General features: G+C 42.8%; 1 protein-coding gene across 3 annotated transcripts in view; it reads right to left on the minus strand.

Annotated features, from left to right (window-relative positions):
* Positions 1-26363, minus strand: part of NEGR1 (neuronal growth regulator 1) — a 416519-nt gene that overhangs the window by 145299 nt on the left and 244857 nt on the right. For all 3 annotated transcript variants that reach the window (XM_069981432.1, XM_069981431.1, XM_069981433.1), the window contains exon 4: positions 16231-16362. In XM_069981432.1, coding sequence (XP_069837533.1) covers positions 16231-16362 — 132 coding nt within the window. The remainder of the gene's footprint in view (positions 1-16230; positions 16363-26363) is intronic.

Genomic DNA, 26363 nt, shown 5'->3' on the forward strand with positions numbered 1-26363 from the left:
AGAAGTTGGATGCAGCCCTAGGGAGTCATCGCCAAAAAACTACTCATTACAAAATTCCTCTGTACTGTTTCATAGAAGTAATGTGGGTCAAAAAATTCAGGTCTAATGGCATCTTGGTTCGAATTTTTGCTGGTGAACATTTAGTGAGTGCACCAGCTTCTTCTGATCACCTGTTGGGACTATTAAAGGGGTTGTCCAGCAAAAATCTTTTTCTTTAACATCGGCTGGTGTCAGAAAGTTATATAGATTTATAATTAATTTCTATTAAAAAATCTCAGGTCTTCCCATACTTATTAGCTACTATATGTTCCACAGGAAAAGGTGTTTTATTTTCAGTCTGACACAGTGCTCTCTGCTGACATCTCTGGCCGAGACAGGAACTGTCCAGAGCAGGAGAGGTTTTCTATGGGGATTCATAGAAAACCGAGACAGAGTTCCTGTCCCGGCCAGAGATGTCAGCAGAGAGCACTGAGTCAGACTGAAAATAAAACAACATTTCCTGCATGATATACAGCAGCTGATACGTATGGGAAGACATCAGATTTTTTTTAATAGAAGTAAATTGCAAATCTATATAACTTTCTGATACTTGAAAGAAAAAGATTTTTGCTAGACAACACCTTTACGTTACTTTCATCTAATCCTGGTACATGGGATATGCTTATAGGGATCTATGAACATACCCCCTCTATGTAGATAATATGAAAGTAAGAAATAAAAATCTGTGAATTTATTGTGGTGGGAAATCTAGATCAAATCTCACACCTCAGAGTCAGAGTTCAGTCATTCACTGGTCTATATGTCATCCAAGCAGAACGTTGCTGCCGGGAGCTGTCCATGGTCCTAAAACTAAGCAAATGTTTGCACAGAGCATTATGGCAAAGCGACTCTATTTTTTATATCATCACCCTACAAAGGTAAGATCAATAATTGTTTTCCTGTGTAAAGTCTCATACACATGGATGGTTTGCTCCATCCATTCGTCATGAAGTGAAGGGAATACAAATGGAGATTGAATTAGGTATCAGCCATCCGTGTGATGTATGGATGTCATACGTGTAGTGAATGGGCATTACAGAAAAACACATTGCCAAGCACATTGCTTCTATTATGCCTTGTTATTTGCCAACTTCTGCAGTTCTCTGTATTATATATACAGTAGCTTTCAGATCCTGCAACAGAAACCTTTGCTAAGTGCACAGTAACCCTTTAAGGACTTTCGGTATTTCGGATGCAGCATTTTTTGTTTTATCATCGCCACCCTGCATTACTCTTATATTTTTCCATTAATATATTCTTAAGGCTTGTTTTTTGCGGGTAGTTTTCTATTTCTGAATACCATAATTTTTTTGATACATATATTGTGTCTAAAAAATGCTTTTGTGTCTCCATATTCGTAACTTTTTTTTTTTTAATTTCCATTTATGGAGCTGAGTGGAGGTTTGTTTTTTGTTGGGCGAGTTAATGTTTTTATCAGTATCATTTTGGGGTCTTTGCTAATACTAGACAGGTTGAACAAAAATGAGCAGTTTTGTCTTTTTGCGTTTATATTTTAAAGTGGAACTCCACTGAAATGTAAAAATCCAGAGTGGGCAGGGGAAGGTGGGAACATAATAAAAACGTTATACTTACCTGTCCCTATGCCCCCGCAGCACCACCAGGTTACTGACAGCCTTCGATCTCCAAATTTCTCCCAGTTCGTGTGACACCACAACGCTGCAGGAACTACTCGCTCAGTCAAACAGTGACTGCAAAGACATCCCGTCTCATTAACGGATTTGCTGAGTGGGCATGTTTAAGCTGGGTCGTCATGTTTCAGGACCAAGAACTACAGGACACCAGTGGATGACCATGAGCAGTGACCTTGCTCTGCGGAGGCACAGGGATGGGTAAGTAATAGTATAGCTTCTTTATTAAATTCCCACCCCTTGCTGACCCTTTTACATTTCACCTTTACATTACCCCTTTAAGAATTTTATTGACCTTGACTTTAACCCTGGTATCACCACTTAGTGATGGAAGCCATAATATCAGGAGTATGGCCCATTTTCTTGTGACATCCGCTGGAGAAGGAAGACCAGGGTGCCGACCAGAGCCTTACGGGGGATCAGGACTGGATGAAAGGGATGAGTTTGTTATTTTTTATTATAATTATAATTATTAGGCTATGTTCACACAATGTATTTTTTCGTAACAGTACGGCTGTTGTTGCCATCAGCAACAATGGCCGAAATTTGTATGGAAATCTACGCTGTCTAGTCTTCTACGGAATCCCGGAGTGTATACACATAGTATACTTTCCGGCCGGGATCTCTCAGGGTGCCGTAGAAAACTGACATGTCAGTTTTCTGGGGCCGCTATTCAGTGAATAGCTGGCGCAGAAAACCCTGTCAGTGCACACTATGGAGCGAGAGGCTCCGTCCGCTTGCTCCATAGTGTGCAGTGGAGAGTTCTGATGCGGGCTTGCACGGATGCGCCCACATCAGAACTCTGCAGCTGCAAAGATCATTCGGCCGGTACTGCAGTATCGGCAGGGATGGTCTTTTCAGAGACTGGCCATTTCATGACCCCGCCAGGTCATGGAACGGCCGCTCTCTTACGGTGTGTGAACATAGCCTTACAACAAAAAAAAACGGATAGTCACATTAACTCTCCTATAACTGTAAACATATATCCAGTATCGACAAAACATTAAAGGGGTTTAAAGGGATTGCCTACATGGGCCCCCAGCACTATCATCTATGAGTGAATCAGTGCATGATTTCCCTGCAGTGCCCCTGCAGGTATAATAAAGTATTACACTGTAAAAAATGGCTTAATGTGCCAGGTTACTCCTTTCCAATTCTTCATGCCTTATCTTTACTCACTCACCTATGTATAACTGCTATTGGCGCCAATCCAATGGAATATAACTATTCCAATCGTAAGTGTAATAACCTGAAAGATAAATGCACAGGAGCAGCTCTGCAATATGTTGGCTCAATGATATGTGGCCGGGATTAGGTTGGTGCTTGAAATATATACATTCGGGGAAGGGGAATCTTGGTTCTTGAACAATGGAAAGGTTTTATTTACTAAAGCCTAATCTTGCATGAGTTGTGCTATTTGCTTTCTGCTGGTAGACTGCACAGGATGATACATTTAATCAATCCACTCATCCTGCATTTTCACAACTCATTTCATGTGGCTTAGTCAGCCGTATAACATGTTAACCGTCCTCTTGGCTCGTCCGCTGCAAGATGTTTAGTTTGCTGAAGTGGATATACTCTCTCCTTTAATTCCTATCCCCAGAACGGCTCCCTGCCTGCTGCAGCGTCTTCTCTACCGGAATGTTTAAGACTCCGGCAACAATCAGCCGGGACGCTGTGATTTGCAGCTATAATCTTCTCGGAGATTACGAGAATGTGCAACCAAATCAAATCATGTTCTTCTGTTCTGTGGCTCAGCAAGTCCTGAGCTGGAGCATATTTCCTAATGTGCCGGGTGAGGTGAGACAGGTTTTCATGTCTTTAACTAAATTCCCTGCCTGATACAAGGAAGATGCACGGCAAGGCAAGACAGGAGAAAACACTAGAACTAATAGAAAACAAGGGGGATCGAACAGCATATTTGATGGCAAACATAACGCTCTGCAAACGAGTGGAGGAGTTGTCGTTTTTTTACTGTATAGGGAAAAATAAAATAAAAGGCGTAAAGGTCATGTATCATTCCCTGTCTGCTTTATTTTTGGGGGTATATTAGAGAAGAACTATGAATCTGGACAGGACTGTAACAATTTACTATGGGGTCTCATAGCAAAACCTGAAACCCAGGGCCCCGGGTCCATCATGAGCACCTTCAACAGCAAGTTCAGAACACGAAAAGATAGTAGGAATTTTGGTCTCCCTGATGTACAAGGATAATACACTCAGTGATGTCATAGTATAGGAATTGTGCACACAGTGATGTCACAGTACAGGGATAATACACACAGTGATGTCACAGTACAGGGATAATACACACAGTGATGTCACAGAACAGCGATAATACACACAGTGATGTAACAGTACAGAGATAATACACACTGTGATGTCACAGTACAGAGATAATACACACTGTGATGTCACAGTACAGGGATAATACACACAGTGATGTCACAGTACAGGGATGTCATAGACCAGTGATAATACACACAGTGATGTCAGTTTATGAGTAATGAACACAATAGTGTCACCGCACGGGAATAGTATACAAAGTGATGTCACAGTACAGAATTAATACACAAAGTGGTTTCATAATAGTTGGACAGAGGGGGCAGAGACAGGCAGGGATGTCACCATAATTGGACAATGCGCACAGTGATGTCAAAGTACAGGAATAGTACACACAGTGATGTCACAGTACAGGATTAATGCGCACAGCAATGTTACAATAGTGGAATAGAGCGCACCAGGAGCTTAAAGCACAGGTAGTGATGTCACCATTATAGGATAATGCACATAGTGATATCACATACAGGATTAATGCACATAGTGATGTCACATACATCATTAATGCACATAGTGATGTCACATACAGGATTAATGCACATAGTGATGTCACATACAAAATTAATGCACATAGTGATGTCACATACAGGATTAATGCACATAGTGATGTTATGTACAGCATTAATGCACATAGTGATGTCACAGTGCAGGGATAATACACAGTGATATTAGAGTACAGGGAAGATGCACTCAGTAATGTCACAATAGTGGGATAGAGGGTGCAAGGAACTTTGAGCACAGCCAATGATGTCACCATAATAATGTACACAGTGATGTCACAGTACAACAATAATATACACAGTGATGTTACAGTCCAGGAATAATTCACATAAAAAGAGCCATCCTGTACATTGTAACATCAAGACATAGAAATAAAACCTATAGTGATGTCAAATGAATGCATGATGTCACTACTCTAACCAGAACACTATGTTGTAGTCTATGTCATACCTCCCAACTTTGGCTGAGAGGAAAGAGGGACATGGACACGCCCTTAACCCCACCCAAAGACACGCCCTATTCCCCAAGACACGCCCCTAACCCCAAGACACTCCCCCAATCCCCAAGACACGCCCCTACCCTCCCATATCACGTCTTCCACTGTAGTGCCACATTGGTTTTCTTGCAGAAATAAATGGTTTGACCAGGATGGTAAGTATAGCACTTTAACTTATATCTCTTTTACTTCTGAGCTAACTCTTGGCTTTGGCTCATTTCCTCTGCAAAAAAAATCTTTTTAATTTCTGAAGACTTTAGCTGGCAATAAGTGATAAAACTTAGAATATAACATATTGTGGATTACATCCCTACACTGAATGGAGAGATATATACACACTCATAGAGGAGGGGGATAATAAGTATATAATACACTGCTGTATACCTACACAGAATGGGGAGATATATACACTAATACAGGAGGATAATAAGTATATAATACACTGCTGTATACCTACACAGAATGGGGAAATATATACACACTCATACAGGGGGATAATAAGTATATAATACACTGCTGTATACCTGCACAGAATGGGGAGATATATACACACTCATACAGGAGAATAATAAGTATATAATACACTGCTGCCTACATAGCATGGAGAGATATATACTCACTCATACAGGAGGATAATAAGTATATAATACACTGCTGTATACCTGCACAGAATGGGGAGATATATACACACTCATACAGGAGGATAATAAGTATATAATACACTGCTGCCTACATAGCATGGAGAGATATATACTCACTCAGGAGGAAGATAAGTATATAATACACTGCTGAACACCAGGGCTGTATTTACAGCTTGGGCTGCACTAGGTCTCAATACGCCCGTTGTGAAGGCCCATTTGAACACGCCAATTATCGCTATTAGCAAAAGATCTAAATATCACCAACATATATGACTAAATAATGCCACCATACAATAACTTAAAGTGACTGTACCACCAGGCCCAGGCTGAAGCATTGGAGGCGGGCCGACCCACCCTTAGGGTACTATTACACCAACAGATCTGACCACAGATTATCTGCCAAAGATTTGAAGCCAAAGCCAGGAGTGGATTTGAAAAGAGGAAAAATCCAGTCTTTCTTTTATGACCTAATCTCTGTTTATTGTCTGTTTCTGGCTTTGGCTTCAAATCTTTGGCAGATAATCTGTCATCAGATCTGTTGGTGTAATAGTACCCTAGTGGGAAGAAACTCCAGCCCCTCCATGACGTGACTGCATTAGAATCAATGGAACCCTATCATAGAGGGGCGGGGGTTTCCCCCCACTAAGGGTGGGTCGGCCGCCTCCAGTGCTTCAGCCTGGGCCTGGTGGTACAGTCACTTTAATGCCGCTACTGTACACTAACTGCATAGCATGATAACTAAAGTACCTCTAGTAATTGCCAAGTTGCATTATATAAGCAAGAAAAAAAAATTCCTGTAGTGCTTCTCTAACTCCCCACTTTTGGCCATAAGTACCAAGGCCTATTTTTCAAATCTTTGTGAAACTTAAAGTGTACTGATCGTCTTTCTCTGGTGGCAGGATATCCTGTACATGCGCCCAGCGGAGATGGAATACTTCCGGCAGTGTCGTTGCATACAGTGCAATTGATGGTATTGTTGGACCTTCACAGGTACTGTAGCATGGTGGCAGCATTTTGACAGCGTATCCTGCCACCAGCGAAAGATGATGGTTACACTTTAAGGCTATGTTCATATTCTGTACAAACAACAACCGTTCAGCTTGAATGGCTGTTTAACACAACCTACGGCTGGAGTTATTGAACACGTTCATTACTTCTGACCATAGTTAGCGTTAAACAACAGTTGTTCACGTGGAACGGCCGTTGTTTGTACAGCGTATGGACATATATGTGGTCACCAGTAGCTGCGCAATCATGGCAACATTGTACATCTATTGGTGACCACATAGGGACATGGATTAAACTACATACATGGACCAGAATTGTGGGGAAACAGTATTAAAGGTGATATCCTCTCTTTTAGGAGTGATTCTCTATTATCAGGAGTGATTCTCTATTATCAGGAGTGATTCTCTATTATCAGGAGGGATTCTCTATTATCAGGAGGGATTCTCTATTATCAGGAGGGATTCTCTATTATCAGGAGGGATTCTCTATTATTATCTCTCTGTACCCTCTGGACTGCCAGGATGAGTTTTAGCTACTATGTAAAGTTAAGTTGTGGCTCTGCCTCCTCAGCCTAATGCAGCAGCCTGCTGGGAGTAGTAGTATTAGAAGTCATCTGATTACTCCCCCTAGAGAAGGGGCTTTCCTTATAGTGACTTTAGGGGACATCAGACAATACACAGATAATGAGCACTTCATCCACAGTCCCTCCAGGTCACTGTCTGCCGTCCAGGCTGGTCAGGCAGAGAAGCCTCATTCATCACACTTAACTCCTTCCCTCCTGGCAGTGCCTGGTAGCGTCAGCAGCTGGCTGACAGACATGATAGCAGACAGCTAACCTGCACAGCAGGGAAGGGGTTAAGTCACTTCCATCCTCCCCTCCCCCCTTCTCTGCTGAGTCCGTACAGTGCTCTGGGTGCTCAGCACGGAAGGTGGGGGATGTTCTGACTCCAAAGGTAACTTAACCCCTTCCTTGTAAACTGCCTCCTGCTCGGCCTCATTAACACCCCCCAATCCCCTTATACCGGGCCGTGCAGCAGCAGTGCTCCTCTCCCAGCAGCTGCTCCTCTTCTCCCTCCTTCACAGTCTTCTGGTGGGCGGGAGCAGGGAGTAGTTCCCCTGTCTCATTGGTGCAGCCGGCTGATACACTCCTGAGGCCGGGAACAGACTCATCAGAGGGAGTTCGTATCTCCCGCACTCTTGTGGCCGGAGGCAGAATGCAGCTTCCGGTCACAGGAGCCAGCCAATCACCGCTCCGCATCTGCCAGCGCTCACCAGGAGCACTAGTAGTTAAAGGGCCAGCTGTGTTTTGGGAAGCGGGACACTTGGGGCCCGTTCCGGGACGGCGGGACATGACCCCGAAATCGGGACTGTCCCGCCGAAAACGGGACGGTTGGGAGGTATGGTCTATGTGGATGTGCTTAGAACGACAACCCCCGCATCTCAGCTGCATACAGTAGGTACAGAGGTGAATCGTTGTGTTTTCCATAGGGATAGCTGTTCCATCCCATTTCCTTATGGGTAAAATGAAGCCATTATGGACTCTTTGCAGTCACTGGAGCGAGCAATTTCAATGAAAGGCAAAATCAATCCAAGGTTTCAACCTTCATTCACTAGTAGGATGAATAGAGAAATAAATGTGCCAACAAGTGCCAGTCTGGATAGGAGAAAGGGGGTTGGGGTCTTCCCATATGCTGAAAGAGTGTGTGTGTGTGTGTATATATATATATATATATATATATATATATATACACACACATGTTCCTGGGCCCTAAAGCAAAACCTGTACCAGGACCCCCAACTTTTTCCTAAGTGGCACAGGGCCCCTGGGATGCCAGAGTTGGATGCAGTGGCGGCCCCCGGCTTATAGCTACCCTCCTTTATTCTCAGCAGGACTGCATAGGTTTCCTATGAAGATCCGCACATATTCTGATATACAGTAAGGAATTAGCCTGAGCTCCACAGGGGACAGGGACTAATGTACATTCCCTATGCAGCGCTCTGTATGAGGAGATTATTATAGATGTGCATTCTGCCTTCTCTTCCTTGTGTGTACGCTACTGTGGAATATATATGCACACTGGCTTGTAGCCCAGCATATACCATGTGTCGAATCTCTCTTACCATGCGGCTAGCATACTGTCGTTTCATTACCCTTAAAAATACAGATTGTCGGCTCTGCGGTTCCTGTAGAAACACTTTACAAGGAACAAAATCTCTGCTGCTCATAGAACTGGTGGGGAAAGAAGGGGCAACTAGGACAAGCAATGGTTTATCTACAGTTCTCAAAGTGAGTTAAGACCCCTCATAAACATTAGATTAATGTGGGGTCTCCTCGAACATCATGAATATCAGTGACCAGAGGGATCAGGCAGTTAGATGTCAACATGCCTGATCCTTTTGTCCTCAGCTGTCACCAGTGTAACAGATGTCTGGCAGCGACTTCTCTCCTTTCATAAAACATTATTGCTCAGCCAAACTGAGTGTGCAAGTGGAAAGGGGGTTGAGGTAGATACCATTTCCCCGAAAATAAGACTTATATTGATTTTTGCTCCCAAAGAGGCACTATGGGGATCATTTATCAAACATGGTGTACAGTGAAACTGGCTCAGTCGCCCCTAGCAACCAATCAGATTCCACCTTTCAATCCTGACAGACTCTTTGGAAAATGAAAGGTGGAATCTGATTGGTTGCTAGGGGCAACTGAGCCAGTCTCACTTTACACCATGTTTGATAAATCTCTCCCTATGTCTTATTTTCGGGACGTGTTTTATTTCTCTCCCCCTGGCTTTCACCCTGGTTAGAGGCTGGTTTACCCTGGTGTATACCCTGTGTATACCATAGACGCAAGGTAGTATATTTTTGAATTAATCACGGCCGTTGTTGCAATCGGCAACAACAGCCGTACTTCTATGAAAATATACGTTGTGTGGACATGGTCTAGAAGAAAAAAGCTCTGATAGACTATCGTGAGCCCTGCACATGTGTTAGTTGGCTTTAAAGGGGTACTCCAGTGGGAAAAAAATGTTTTTAAATCAAATGGGTTTAGAAAATTATATAGATTTGTAATTTACTTCTATTTAAAAATCTCCAGTCTTCCAGTAACTATCATCTGCTTTATGTCCTGCAGAAGGTGGTGTATTCTTTCCAGTCTGACACAGTGCTCTCTGCTGCCACCTCTGTCCATGTCAGGAACTGTCCAGAGCAGGAGAGGTTTTGTATAGGAATTTGTTACTGCTCTGGACAGTTCCTGACATGGACAAAGGTAACAGCAGAGAGAACTGTGTCAGACTGGAAAGAATCCACCACTTCCTGCAGGACATACAGCAGCTAATAAGTACTGGAAGACTTGAAATGTTTAAATAGAACTAATATACAAATCTGTATAACTTTCTGACACCAGTTTTTTTTTTTTACCCCTTTAACATTCATTTCACATTCAGTTTAGAGAAATCTTGGGGGAAAAAAAAACAATTGGGAGAGTTCAGGAAAAAGAGATCTTCAAATAGAGAGGAACTGAAACACAGCGTTGTAGAAAACAGATCATTATAATAAGCACAAGACCTCGTTCCTGAACCAGAGCCTGGTGCAACCATAGAAAGGGCCGATCCGCGTATGATCTTTTCAGTCAAACGTCCTCCCCAGCTGCGTCTCACCATGAATCGGTGGGGGGCCTCACAGTAAGAGAAATTCTCATCTACACTTCTTACTTGAAATATTTTGGTGCATAATTAATTTCCCCCCTGACACAAAGGAGCATTTAATTTGTCTTCTTCAATCACGTTTATTGCTGGCTGCCACGAGCCTCGACGTCAGCACGTGGACTTTCTTCTAGAGAAGCCGACTGTTTCCATGGCAGCCAAATGCTTGCTTTAAGATATTTATATAAAGTGAGTGATTTTCAGATATAATTTTATAGTTTTTATAGTTTCATAAAGAATCGGCTTCGAAATAAGGGAAAGAATACACATTATCTTAGACAACTGAGCGACGTCTTAGCGGAGATTGATCGTCATTATTATTTATAGTATTTTGTGGACAATTATTACCTTTAGGCTATGTTCACACACCGTGAACAACTGGCCGTTCTGTGACCCCGGGCGGGTCAGGGAACGGCCGGTCTCTGCCCGGATCATCCAGCCGGTACTTAAGTACCGGCTAGATGAGCCTTCCAGCTACAGAGCTCTGATGCGGGGGCATCAGCGCGCGCCCGCATCAGAGCTTTCCCCTGCACACTATGAAGCAAGCGGCCGGAGCCGCTCGCTTCATAGTGTGAACTGAAAGGGTTTCCTACGGCCGCAATTCATTGAATTGCGGCCGCAGAAAACTGACATTTCAGTTATTTCCGGCCCCGTACGGGATCCCGGCCAGAGCGTATACGATGTGTATACGCTCCGGCCGGGATCCCATTAAAAATAAGGCATTGTTCCACCGTGCAAAAAGTACGGCCGTTGTTGCCATCGTAGTTGCCGTACTTTTACCTAGTGTGAACATAGCCTAAAAGTGGCAAGTACTTGAGTTGAATCTTTACTGTCCATAACGTCTTCTTATTAACCTCCTTCTGCTCATACAGATTGGTTATCAATAATGTTGAGTGAATTTGGAGGAACTGTTCATGTTCGTCAAACTTCTCAAGCGCTGAGAGTCAAATGCCGAACATTAGGGTTCGGAGAACATTGCCAAATCTGAGCAGTTAAATTATAGTCAACTATTTGTAGTTGGGCACCAACCACTTTCAGTTTCTATTTTACAGACTGTAATTCGTTGAATATTGACCACCTCCAACTTCTTCTCATAAGTATTGGTAACCAACTGGTCCTCTATGAAATAAGTCCAACAGCATCCAATCTTAAAGTAATCTTCAATTCTTTATTGCGCTCACAAGCAAGGATACAACGCGTTGTCGCAAATGTTTGTCGAAATGTCATATCCTTGCTTGTGAGCGCAATAAAGAATTGAAGATTCCTTTAAGATTGTATACTGTTGGACTCATTTTATTCCTGTACTTACACCCACCTTCTGAGATGGTGGGCCCCAGCGTGCATCCTACTTTGTGCTTGAATAAGGGATCATTCATTGCTGCTGGACTCTATACAAACTGGTCATCTATGTCTCGTTGAGCACTGACCATTTCTGGTGACCAACAGGACAACTTTGTCTTTACATTAATGTATTATTAGTATTTTCATTAATTAAATACCGTACTTAATAAAGACGGTAGCCAATACTGTGCACTACATTCCATATACCCATATGTTGCCTATAGGAGATGTGGTCAAACTCTCAGACTGGTGGCAGACCACAAACTGCCATTCAGAGAAACTTCAGAGAGTCAATAAATGCACATACCAGGTGGGAAACAATGGAGATTATCAAGAGATTAGCAACCAGCCGATGAAGCTACCTCATGCAGTTTCTGTCGAAAATATGAACAGATTCTGCATGGATATCCAATGCATTTGGCTATGGGCAAAACCAAAGGTTCTTCTAGTGTGTTCTTCCCCCTCAACTTCCGAAAAGTGGTCCGGACTTTCCGACAGGAAATCTACAAGATACTGCCCCCTAAGTAGTTTCAGTGAGGCACATAGATGCACAATAGTAACAGTCGGCACATAGATGGACAGTAGACACCAAGACAGACAGTAAGAATAGTCAGATAATGCAGGGATTGAGTCAGACGGAGTTGGGTAATACATGGTCAGGTAGAGGTCAGGGTGGGCAGCAAACTAGAAGACCTGATACCAAATAAACACAAAAAACATGGCTTGTCTGGAACCTAGAAGATCTTATTAAAGCTGCTGCCTGGTGATCTTATTGATTTTTTACGTTGGTCAGGCTTGGGTAAAAAAATAAATAAATAAAAATTATACCCGCCTGCCAATGATTGAAAACCACTGGTATTCTGACTGGGCCTGGTCCCCACTGCTCAGCACGTCTTGGTCTCTTTTTGACATAAGAAAGGGCTCTCTCGGCCAATCACTGGTTAAAGTGGGACACTGGTACAGTCATTCATTGGTCAAGCAGGTAGTACCTTGTGTTGAGAGGAAAATAAAAGTGCTGAGCACCAAGGACCAGCCACCACTTGAATGGCAGCATCCAAGGACTGGCAGAAGGTAGGTACAGATTTTTTTTACACTGTAAGGCTATGTTCACATTACATATATTTTCGTAAAACCACAGTCGTTTTACAAGGCCGTGATTTATGCGAACATATACGCACTTGCTTGCTCCATAGTGTGCTGTGGGGAGAACTCTGCGGCAATAAAGATCATCCGGCTGGTACCGCAGTTGGGATGATCTTTTCAGAGACCAGCCATTCCGTGTCCCGGCCGGGTCATGGAACGGCCGATCTCTTACTGTGTGTGAACATAGCCATGTTCATACTATATATATGAGACCAGCCGTTCCGTGACCCGGCCAGGTCACGGGACGGACGGTCTCTGAAAATATTATCCCGACCAATACTGCAGTACCAGCCGGATGATCTTTGCAGCTGCAGAGTTCTGATGAGGGCGCATCCGTGTGTGTCTACATCAGAACTCTCCACTGCACACTATAGAGCGAGCGTCTGGAGCCGCTCGCTCCACTATGTGCACTGACATGGTTTTCTACGGCTGCTATTAAATGAATAGCGGCCGCAGAAAACTGATATGTCAGTTGTTTGCGGCGCCGCTAGGGATCCCGGCCGAAGCGTATACTATGTGTATGTGCTTTGGCCGGGATCCCATAGACAGCAATGCAACGTATATTCTAATAATATTCATGGCCGTTGTACAACATAGCCATAATAATCACGGCCGTGTTTGAACATAGCCTAAGACCAGTTTCACACTGGCTGTATCACAGAATGGCTGGTGTCAGTCAAGATCATCCCGGCCGGTACTGCTGTACCACCCGGATAATCTTCATTTCTGTTGAATTGGGATGCGGGCGCACACAGATTCACCATTGAACACAATTCCAATTCACCAATGAACACAACGGAGAGAGTGGCTGGAGCCTCACTCTCCATTGTGTGACTTGCCAGGGTTGTGCAGCCGCTGTTCAATGAATAGCGGCCACACAAAACGGACATGTCAGTTTTCACTGCAGCAGCTAGGGATCCTGGCTGGAGCGTATACTATGTGCTGGGATCCCATTGACTGCAGTACACTGTAAGTTTTGTGTTAATCACGGGTTGTTTTTGCAAATCGGCAACAGCGGCTGTGATTAATATAATTAACTTACGTTGTGTGAACATAGCCTAAAAAATGAAGACAGTCACTTTAAGTGTCCTTAACAACCTCGGGTCACTTGGGCATTTTCAGAAGCCAGGGGCAATTTGTATGTACTGGCCCTATAACAGCTATCCACTGCCAGAGCTGCGAGACAGAGCAGAGGAGCAACGGCTGGAAGAAGGATGCCAGACACCACCACAGGTGAGCCGGCAGAACATTACACATTCAGCAAATTCACAAACTGCAAATACATAAAATGGACTATTTACCAAGTACAGTGCACAGGGATTTAATTTATCGAAACAAGAGGAGCCACTGTAGTTAATGAATGTAGCATATGACTGCGGCACGGCCTTCATATGAAATGTGGGAATTATTCTCGGTGAAATTCAAACTGCTCTTAGAGGGAGAAAAGTAAAACATACACAAATTATCCGCCATAAATCAGCATCCACCAATAAACCCTAATGCAATATCTAATACAATTTATGAGGGTGAAATAAAATTAGATTACTCTCTGAATAGCTAATGTGCTTCATCTGAATTTTTATATAGGACTTTTCTCCAGCTGTTAGTACTGTGCACGGTTATAATGTAAAATGTATCTCCTATTCATGTATTCATGCTTCAACTGGTATGAGAAGATGAAAGTACAGACACAATGGGATAGATAGGGGTGAAAGGCCGGGAGGGGGGGGGGGGGGGGGGGGTCAGGCAGAGGAACTCGGCATGAAAATGTCTTTGTCTCAGTTCTAGGGGTTGTTGTCCATAAGTTTGATCCTCTAGGGGATAAGACTAGGTTATTTAGAGGGTTAATCTAGTTAGCTATAGATGTGTCTACCCTTAAACCCTTTAAAGACTCCCCTTGCAATACAAACTTAGTACATTATTGGTCACATATAGACAGATATAGCATAAGCAGCTCTACAAAGAGTATTGGAAAAATCATTTTGATGTTTTCATCTCATGCCATTTTGGTACAGGTTGAGCCAAAAGGTAAATGAAATACATGTGTATGACAAAGAGTATACAGATGTGTCCACCGTCTTCTTATCTCTAAACTTAGTATGTTTAGCCCTCATGAGATGATCAACAGCTTTTTACAGGAACTTGGGACCATGAGTGTAAGTCTATGAGAGGAGACACTGAGGTTGTTATACTGATGAGGCCATATTGGGATATTGTGGTGAAAGGCTGCCATGAAAAATTCCTTTACTTTACTTATCTAAGGGAAAGGTGAGGCTGGACACATCTGTATGGACTCACCCTTCCATCATAGGGAAGGGATAAAAACCATGAAGGTATAATCGCCAGAGGTCTCCTTGCTAAGTAGTGTAGATGGCTGCCACCGTATTGGGCCATATAAGCTGCATTGTAAACAAGCTCCAGTCCCGCTGATCAGTACTCATTTACAGAGCCTTTTACATGGCTGGGTAATCATGCCGAGGCGGCTGCATGATTAATCGTGGGGAAATCTTGTCAACACGATTAGTTGATGAACAAACTTTTACTAGTACACAGAAAAACGTGCTAATTCAGATTTTTAAAAAATGCTGATCGGTAGGTACATTTGCTAAGACGCTCTAAGACGCTCATATCGGACATGCTTCCCTCCCTGCGGGTATATCCTTAAAAATCCGATTGGTGTAGAATTTTGTGAATAAATATTTATAATAATTTGTGTTTTATTCATTTAAAATTCTGATCATTCTGGGCTTGGGAGTCCAGTGGGCGGTCACAATCAATGAAGAGGACATCCCACTGGACTCTTAAAACTAAAGGAATTAAATTGAATAAAATATGTGTTATTATATATCAATCTGCTCAGCTTCTCATGCTGTGTAACAACTTTGTAAAGATTAGGCAACATAGTTAACATGACCTGTTTCCATTCCATAAAATGAGAACTTTATATGGTTGTCCTATTTAGAGTTTAAGCAATAATGGGGACCAATGAATCTGGTCAACAAACCTAAGCACTCCAATAATAAATTTACTAGAGCTAAGACCATGGTAGCTTGTTGAGTCATAAATAGGTGAAAATCCAGTTTGATACCCTAGTGCACTGATAAGGAACCTTCGGCCCTCCAGCTGTGGCAAAACTATAATTCCCATCATGCCTGGACAGCCAAAGCTAAAGCTTTGGCTGTCCACGTATGATGGGAATTGTAGTTTTTCTACAGCTGGAAGGATGAAGGTTCCCCATCCCTGCCCACTGCTAAACAGCTTGATAGTGCCCCCTGTGTCCAGGGCATAAGCCCTACCAGCAGCCATTAGCCACACTACACGAAATGCACCACAAACATGAAATCCATTGTATTCCATTATGGAGGGCTACTTACAATTAACAATAATATTCACTTTCTTCACATCCGGGAAGGGCACAGTGTTTTCGGCCAGACACTCGTACTCGCCAGCCTGGTCTCTCGTAATGCCATAAATATCTAAGTATTGCCCGCTTCCAAATGGCTTAGCTGGAAGAAAAGCAAAAAAATACCAAAAATTATAAAATAAAAGAATTAAAAGCAATATCATGTGCATTAAATCTGCAGGAGTATTTTAGCCGAGTACTTTACTGCAAATTTAACACCATAAATAGTAATGAAAGCTTTTAGCGGTTTCTTTTTCTTTTTTTCATACAAATTGAGCTATTGGTGATAAAGTTAAAAAAATATGTATAAGTGTGTTATTTTATTACAGTGGCGATGGCGCGGCAGATATGAGCCACACAAGACAAGAGTGCGAATATGGAAACAGAATTGGTAACAAAAATTTTGTCATCTATATGGGTCCAAAATTGTGCGCTGATGCGGTTTATATGCATTAGGCTGGGTTCACACTACGTTTTTGCAATCCATTTTTGCAACCCATTTTTTTCCAAAAAACGGATGAAAAACTGATGAAAAAAACGAATGCAACTGTGTACTGGTACGTGGTCGACCTCATTTTTGTGTCCCCTAAAAAAAGCAGATCTGTTTTGATCATTTTTTTTTTTTTATAATGGAAGTCAATGGAAAAACGGATCAAAACGGATGCACACACATGCATGTTTTTCATCCTTTATTTGCAAAAAAACGGATGAAAAAAACAGACTGCAAAAACGTAGTGTGAACCAAGCCTAACAATGGGAGTTCTGTTTTATTTTTTTTTATACATAACTCTGAGTCCCCTGCAATTCACTAACTAGAAATCTTGTTATGTATTTTAAGTTCAATTCACTTTTTTATTAAAAGTGTTCGCCAAGACTACAAAAACAAAGCTGATTTCTTCCATAAACCTGTCCTCAGGTTGGGTGTGGCACTGCAGCTCCGTTCCATTGAACTGAATGAAGCCAAGTTGTAATACCACACACCACCTGAGGACAGGCATGGCACATTTTTGGCAGTATTTTTTATTTTCTACTTTGAAAACTTCATGGTGGGGAAGGAAGGGGGGGGGGGGGGGTTAAAGAGAACCTGTAGTGAGCATAGCCTTGAAGGGAACTTGCACGAAATGCAAGCCAGTGTAGCAAATTGCTTTTCCTGAGTTGTAGGCTCTGCTGGGGTCGGTAAGGGACAGATTTTTGGTATTTTTGATGGTAAGAATAGCTCAGTCTGAAGTGTTATAAATTCCAAATCCCCAATGGACTCCATTAAAGCCTACAGATTTTAAGTCAGGATTTGTCTGTTTGAAAACAGTTCCAGCATAGCCACATGGCTGTTATAAACCATACTGTTTTGTAGGTAGAATGACCTTGATCCCTGATCTGTTCTTCTCCCCAATTGATCTGTACATCTGGGTTCCTCTCTGAACTGTGACCCAACAATCCATGCTCTTTCCCATAATTTGCTTATTGATTATATATACAGTCAGGGCCGCCATCAGGGCAGTATTGGTGGTACAGTTGTCAGGGGCCCGGGCTCAGACTAAGATCAGAGGGGCCCGGCCACCTGACAGCTGTACCACACGCAGCTGATGACTGCACAGCATGGAGCTTCCCTGCATACTGAGGTGCTCACAGTGTCTGAGTTTCTATGTCCATGTAATGTGTATATCTATTGTGTCTGCGTGTGTGTTAGTATAGATGTAAGTATACAATGTGCATAAGTGTGTATATCTGTGTAAGGTGTGTCTGTATGTAGTGTATATTGGCTGTCTGTGTATATAATGTATGGTATCTAAAGTGCATGTGTGTGTACATGTGTATACCCTGTATGTATGACTGTAAATATGTAGGAGTCTGAAGATTAAACTCAGCAGGTTCATCCATGTGACCCTGCTGATATGTAATGTATACTGTATGTCTGTGTATATGATATATAGTATGTAATGTGCACGTGTGTGTGTACATGTATATGACCTGTATGTATGATTGTAACAATGTAGGATATGTAGGATGCTGTACACTACACTCAGTAGGTTTGTCCACATGACCCTGCTGATTTGTTGCTTTAGCCGCCTCGCTCCTTATTCCGGCGCAGGTCTCCCTATTTTTGCAGGTGCCGCTGTTTTGCTGCACTTCGATCCAAAATAAAAATGATAATCAGTTCTTTCGGAGCACTGGGGAAAAGTTCATCTGTCCCTCAGTGCACCGTCCCAACCCCACGCTGGTTCTGAAGTGCACGCTTACTTATACATACTCAGTTATACATAAGCAGGTACAGTATGTCTCGTTCTCGCACATGCTCTGTTCGGACTGTGTTCCCGGGTGGCATAACTATGTATAAGTAGGCATGCACTTCAGAACCAGTGTGTAGGTGGGACGCTGCACTGAGGGGCAGAGGAAATTCCCTTATGTACCAAAGGAACTAATTTACATTTTTATTTTGGATCAAATTGCTTCAAAACAGCGGCACCTGCAAAAATAAGAACAGCGCTGAAATGAGGAGCGAGGCGGCTACACTGACATATCAGCAGGGTCGCACAGTCAAAAAAACTAGCAGAAGTTTTACTGTCATTTAAATTAAACAAACATGTCAAAAATTAAGATCTGTCAGGGTCTGAGTGCTGAGACCCACGGCTCAGCTTAGGGCCCTATTACACGGAGCGATAGTCTGCCAAATCAGGCGATTTGGCAAATTATCACCAACAATCAGCTGAAGAAATGATCATCGGCTGATTGTAGCCGTTTTTTCCGCCTAAATATCATCGGCATGCCCGGCGGCCAATTATTTTTAGGTTGAAGTAAAGGACAACCATCAGCTGGCTGATAAATGTGTAAAAATGAATAAATAAACCTTAGCACACCTGTCCACGCTTCCGGTGTTCTTCTCGCTTCTGTCCACAGCCGCCACTGGATTTTCCGGTGCCGGTCTCTAAAATGACAGGCCACTCAGTCAATCACTGGCCCAGAAGGGACCACCATGGCCAGTGATTGGTTGAGCAGCCTGTCACTTTAGAGACTAGCTCAGAAGCAAGGAGAACACCAGAAGCGTGGACAGGTATCCTAAGGTTTATTTTTTTTACACTAGGGCAAGGGCTGCACGGACATCACTTATGATATATATATATATATATATATATATACACAGCCCTTGCTGCATGATTATCGAACCGTATATTGGCTCAGCAAGCAAGCACCGATCTAGCAGATCAGAACTCACTTACATTAGTGATCAGGCCATGTAATCAGTGCAACTGGTTATAGGAGACGGGCTCCATTATAGTCTATGGAGCCCATTTCCTGTGATCAGCTGGACTGTGCACTGAGCTGGGGAGTGAACCATACTACTGTGCACATTACTTGGCTATAGGTAACGATTGGAGGGGGTTTAGACCCTGACCAGTCTAAACTTCATACATGTTGCACACGTCAAAAGTTAAAAAGGAACTCCTGCTATAATTAATATATAACTATTGTATTGCCACACAAAAGTTACATAACATGTAAATATACTGTCTCTACAGCTTCTGTCAGCATAGTGATATATTATCTGTTCTCATTATCTGCAATCTTGAACTTGATAAAAAAAATTCTTTTGTCTCATCTCCCTATCTAGGATTGGGCGCCATCTTGGGTCCGTGGTGTGTCTGCTTGGTAGCCATGGTCCTAGCACCATGGCATGTAAGAGGCTAGGAGATCGCTTTTTCCCCGCTCCCCTTCCTGTCTCTTGCAAGACTTGGTAACATCACATACAGAGGCAGGGGCCGTCACTATCTGCTCAGCTACCAAGTCTTGCAAAAGATGGGAAGTGGAGCCGGGAAAAGGCGACCTCCTAGCCTAGTCCCGATCCTAGCTAGAGAGATGAGACAAAAGCTCAAGTTCAAGATTTCCGGTCCCTGTAAGTGCAGATAATATAGCACTATGGGGGAGATCTATTAAACATGGTGTAAAGTGAAACTGGCCCAGTTGCCCCTAGCAACCAATCAGATTTCACCTTTCATTTTCCAAAGAGTCTCTGAGGAATGAAAGGTGGAATCTGATTGGTTGCTAGGGGCAACTGAGCCAGTGTCACTTTACACCATGTCTGATAAATCTCCCCCTGTGTGTCAGAAGCAGTGGAGACAGTATATTTTGATGTTATATAACGTTTGTGGGGCAATGCAATAGTTAAATATTAATTTTGTCTGGAGTATCCCTTTAATTCAAATGACAGTAATTCTTAAAGGGTGCCTGCCACAAAGTTAATGTCTCTAGAGTGGCGTGCAGACGTAGCTACTACTGGGAGATTGAGCAACATGTTTTTATTTTAATTATTAGGGCTCATGCATGGAACAAGGCTGGCGTAGGACGTAGCCAAAACACCTGTCTGCATGCCACTTCAAAGATATCAGTTAAGGAGACATTGCACATTTTTGGGATCGGTTCTGCTTATAGGGGGCCCTTATACTTTGGCTGTATGGGGCCCCAAAGTTCCTTATGGCGGCCCTCTATACAGTGGAGACTACCGGCCAGTACTTCTGGGATGGAGCAGTTGAACTGAGCATGTGTGACCATTTCAGTGGATGTCCTAAGATGGTCATAACCAAAGGCATCAAGGCAGGGATTAGTGAATATATATCAAACAGTATATTTTCAAAGTTTTTTAGTTTTGATTGGTTAGGGTATGTTCACACTGTGTAAAATGAGTGGAATTCCGTGGAGAAGCTCTCTGCCGCGGAATCCTACCTGCCTGTGTCTCACAGTATGTCTATGGGAGGGTTTGCGCGCCTCCTGCCGCTCTCCATGCAAAGAATTGTCAAACGTGTCAATTCTTTGAACAGAGAGTGATGGAAGCAGAGATGCGAGCCCTCCTATAGAGACACTGTGGGACACCCAGGCAGATAGGATTTCATGGCGGAGAGATCCAACGCGGAAATACACTGATACCCTTAGGGTTTGAATGTTCAGACCCCCAACTGATCATTAAAACAAAGCAGGAGAAGTGTGCACTTAGAATGTTCTCTCCCAGCTCTGTGATACATGACTGATTCCTAAGCCTATAGGATCATCTTGGGGACAGAAAACGGACAGAGAAGCGCTCAGCCATGCTCTTCTCTCCTCTTACATTATAGTGATCAGTCGGGTCTGATCAATGACAGTTATTTTTATTGGAGTAACAGGTACACTTACTATAAGAGCCATTATAGTGCATCACAGTTTCTACATAAGGGCATTCCTAAAACCCCAAGAAGATGGATTTCACCATTCCCCATCCATGTCCAAAGGGCTGCTCTAACTTATAACAACGTCCAACAAAAGTGATGGAGCTGCCAATGCAGGCTCTGAATGGAACACCAAATGCGGATGTCAACATAGCCTAAAAGTGGAACTCCCCTTTAAGAACCCATTATCCCTTGTTGGTACTGTGCACTGTATGGAAATGTGAAGCATATTGATGCCATAGACTAAAACAAAAAGTCTCATTCAATGACCCCCAAAGTACAATCTCTGGAAGTGTAAAGCACATTAATGATCCCCCCATAAGTGCCCAACTGGGCCAAATAACACATCTTTCCTGATGGTCTCTGCTGTGCACAAATCCCTCTAATCCCCATGCACTAGGCTCCTGGGTGTATATATTTTGCAAAATAAAAACTTCAAATCCAACAAAGGTCGCTAAGAAATTCTAAGCAAGACTCGATAATCTGGATCTGACGCATAGCAGATGCTTGGATGTCTTCTACCGAGGTTAGAGGCAACAAAATGCAAAGAACATGGATTGCTCTACAAATACATAAACTAATCCTTGTATAAATATGGAAGAAAAAAAAAAACCTGGATCACCATGGTAGAGTGGTAGACGTGAGGGAACGATGGAGTATTGTGTCTCGCGGAAGGTCTTTGGTGGATATGTAATGCTTTAAATCTGAATAAAACAAGTACAAGTATTTGTAAATTGCATGAAGCCGCCTCTATTCTGTGATACTCATGATAAAAGAATTATGAAGAGAAATCTCTTACAATGGAAGCAGCTGTGACTGTTTTATGCATGATTGCCTGCGCCATCCTCTACGTCCAGGTGGAATCGATTTAGACAAAATGTTTACTAACACTCCAAAAAGCAAAAGAGGAAACGGTAACCAGAAAGTCGTCGCTTTATTGGCAACAATTCCTTTTCATTTATTCAACGTTTATACATTTTTTTTTTTTTTTTTTTTTGAGGGATGTTTTTGTACATACTGTACGTATGGACTTAGAGCAAATGATATAAAATGTATGAATAAATCCACCTCTCAAAGTTCATTCATGTCTAGTGTTGAGCGAAATTACTGAACAGTTTGGGTTCAGCAATGTTTTTTCAACCGAATGTTCGGCATTTGACTGTCGGCAGCTGGAGAAGTTGGATGCCGACCTAGGAAGTCCTGGAAAACAAGGATACAGCCATAGGTGATAGGCCTATAGGCGTCAAATGCCGAGCGTTCGGGTTAGAACCAAAACAGTTCTCTCAACACTATTTATGCCCCATTTATAAGGCACAGGGTAAATTAACCCTCTATAAGACATCCACTCTCCCCTGCCTCCACTGTTACCTTGCTGCTCTCTCCATGGTCCAGCTCCCTGTCATATCCTTCATCTACACTTCAGGTTAGTCTACCTCTATTATAAATTCATCTTCTTGATCCTGTTCTTAACTTGCTCTATCCTGACTCTTTCCCCGCCACACTGATTTGGATTCACGTCTTGTACATTCACTGCTTTTAGCAATTTTTTGTAACTACTTCTTTCTTGGCGCTGAGTACTGACCCTTGTTCACTCACAAACATCATCAAGGCCCCATGGACGACCTTACTTATGGTTCATAGAAAACACGAGAGCCCCTACCATAGCACTGGCTAAAATAGTAAAATTCATACCCCTGTCTCTCCAGTAGTGCCTGGATCCCGCTGATTATGACTTCTGCTTTAACAGGAGGTCTTTCTCAGAAAATAATTGGCTGTAGCCATTGGGATGGATGTTACGGGGGATCAGGGCAGATGAGTATAATATTTTTTACCATCTTTAGGCAAACTTAAAGGGGTTGTCTGGGCTGGGGAGTTTTTAGCTATATGCTTAGGTAGGGTTTATTAAAAACAATATCATGCACTCCTTGTCTTATACACCACACTGGTATCATACTGCCCGATCCCCGCTGTATGGCTGCTTCTGGGTTCCTGGGTTGTGACATTGTAGGCCCCCCAGTTAATCATCAGCTGAGGCAGGACAATGCTGTAGCTGCTGATTGGCTGGGTTGGCAGCCTCTTGGCATGGAGAGAATGCTATGGTATTGACAGTGGCGTCGGAGTCAGGAAGGTGAGTGCGGGGTAATGTCTTTAATCACCACTTTGGTTGGTCACCCTGGAGGGTTAAGTCAATACCTCTGTTAGAGGTAAACATCAATGCTAACCTATGGGATCCTAAACAATCTTGAGAATAAGAGACGAGACATACAGTTCCTACACAACAATTCACCCACCCACCTATGAGTGCAAGGAACTGCAGTGTGGCTCCTCTCAAGTAAATGAGGCTAGCAGCAGTTCCCTGCACAACCGAGTGTCTGGAAGTGCCACTGCAAAGGAGAAAGGTCGTAAAGATTATAGTGATAGAGAAAAATCCCCATTTGAAGTGTCATGTCAAAAGTTTTGATTAGTCGAGGTTTGAATGCTTAGACTGATCGTTAGAGAGAAACGTATAGCTGTGTGCTTCACTCCCTGCCTCATAGCAATCTCTATCTAGTTGCACTAGACTGGCCCATCTTATACATCTTCTTTCTAGTTGACCTACAGTACTTACAAGTATGTTTGGGTGAATGGTGGTCTACACTGCTCAATACAAAGCCAATTATTCATAACCATCCCACCCCACCCTAGGTGCTACCATCCAAGATGTATGCTTGTATTTCATAAGGCATACTGTGCTTAACCACAGCTTAACACTAGACCTACAAGAAGCTCCATTACTTTCAATGATTGTCCAATAGGCACGAAAGGCTTTAATAATATCTCATCATTGAAAGCGACCTCGAATATACAACCTACATGACCTGGACATAGTTGAGCTTGGAGAATAGATTGAATGATTGTAACATCTGTGTCGTCTTCCCTTCCACCTTGACCAAGAAGCTCAGTCATGTTTTCCGATGTCCGCCCCAACAGATATGTTTTCGAATTATTCTTAATCTTGTTTTGCATTCATCGGGTTCCTGAGAATCCTCGGTGTCACGCACATCACTAATGTTCTTAATCATCACTACTGGCCATGGTCCCAACACATCAGATGGCCAAAGAATGACTTATTTATGTTAATAAATTAAGTTTTGTTTGCATCCCAATACGCAAGTCGATCCGTGAATTTACTCGGGGAGACTCTCTGGATGAAATTATCATAAAACAAAGCTACTGTACAAAGCCATAAATATGACAGCACTTTACAGCGAGTGATAATAAAAATGCAGGAAACAATTTAGGACATAAAGTAGATATAAATCAGCATCAGCATGTTTACTGTTATGTCCATGTAACCCCTTCTTGACTGGGGTGGTGCTACGAGAGCGGGTCTTCTCTGTCCTTTCTTCATCTACAGGATTTTTTTATTTTTATTTTTGGGTTTGGGCTACGTATAAGACATGGGCAAACCAAGCAAACCAAGATTTTTTTTGAACTTTCCAAAAGTTTGGTTCGGTACCGAGCCACACTTTTTGCACAGTTCGAAACGGGTTGGTAAAGATGGCGGCCATACACTAAAATATGCACACACAAAAAAAAGGGTATGCTCTCCTGTCTGCACTACCCTGATGTCCTCCTACCAGTGTCTGGTGTCTCCAGCTGCCTCCAGCCCACTCAGCCAATCACTAGCTGTGGTGCTGTCCTGTATCAGTCAGTGATCGGCCGATAAGAGAAGGAGGACACTGTTGGAACGTGGACATGTAAGTTGAGGTGAGTGAAGAGCTGACCTGTCTAATACAGCTAAAAGCCTGCAATCGTTTAGCTATTTTAGTGTGGTTCATTTAAGGTTCTATTCACAAGAACTCGAAGTTGGCATCGAAATTTGGTGAACCTGCCAAGCCTAAATTTTGAAAAGTTTGCTCATCTCTTCTAGATGTTAACAAGGTAGTTACCCTTCTTTTGCAAAAGATAGTAGAGAGAGTTCTCTATGTTTGTGTCATATATAGTAAAATATCACCAAAAGACAACCTCATTATCCAACCCAGATTTCGCAACATGGATTTTAAGTCCGCCATACTTCTTTGAGAAGACCATGCACCAGATGACCAGTTTTATAGGACCCATTAGGATCTCCATGGTTGTTTAGTTATTTCTGTTGCTTCGAGCACCCGCAAATTCCATAGCACTGTCCAAATAATCCATAATGTGACTCATATTCTAAATTCTTTTTCTCAAGCACATGAAATCAAATCATAGAAAGCTAAATAACTCCAGGAAGATGCTGCCACTCTAATTCCACACCCCAATGCCGCAGGACAACACTGATATCCGTGAGCCTCCGTGTGGGGTTGAAGGAATCTCTTTTTATAGGGTGTCCTTCTTCATCTAAATCTCAAACAGAGAAAAAACACTGCACATCAAAGTTCTAGGGCAGGAAAGGGAATCCGGCAGACATCCAGCGGGTGCAAAACTTAAGTTATCCTCAGGCCAAAGCTTTGGCTGTCCAGGCATGGAGGGGATTTGCAACAGATTGTTCCTGGATCTCACCAAGGGGTAGTCAGCCAAACAATCATTCACCTGACAGCTATTCCTTCCTTCTTCCTTAAAGGGGTTATCCAGTACTACAAAAACATGGCCACTTTCTTCCAGAGACAGACACTCTTGTCTCCAGCTTGGGTGGGTTTTTGCTGCTCAGTTCCATTGAAGTGAATGGCGCTTAATTGCAAAACGCACCTGAACTGGAGACAAGAGTCGTGTTGTCTCTGAAAGAAAGTGGCCATGTTTTTGCAGCACTGGATAACCCCTTTAAATGAACAAAAACTTGGTTTAACCAAAAGGTATTCCTTCCACCCTCCTCATACATGCTCATGCTTGGTTAAGCCAGTTGTCTATGTGTCCTCAAAGCTAAAAGATGAGTAAGCTGCTTCTAGAC

The sequence above is a fragment of the Dendropsophus ebraccatus genome, chromosome 8 (genome assembly GCF_027789765.1).
Source record: "Dendropsophus ebraccatus isolate aDenEbr1 chromosome 8, aDenEbr1.pat, whole genome shotgun sequence".
Lineage (NCBI taxonomy): Eukaryota > Metazoa > Chordata > Amphibia > Anura > Hylidae > Dendropsophus > Dendropsophus ebraccatus.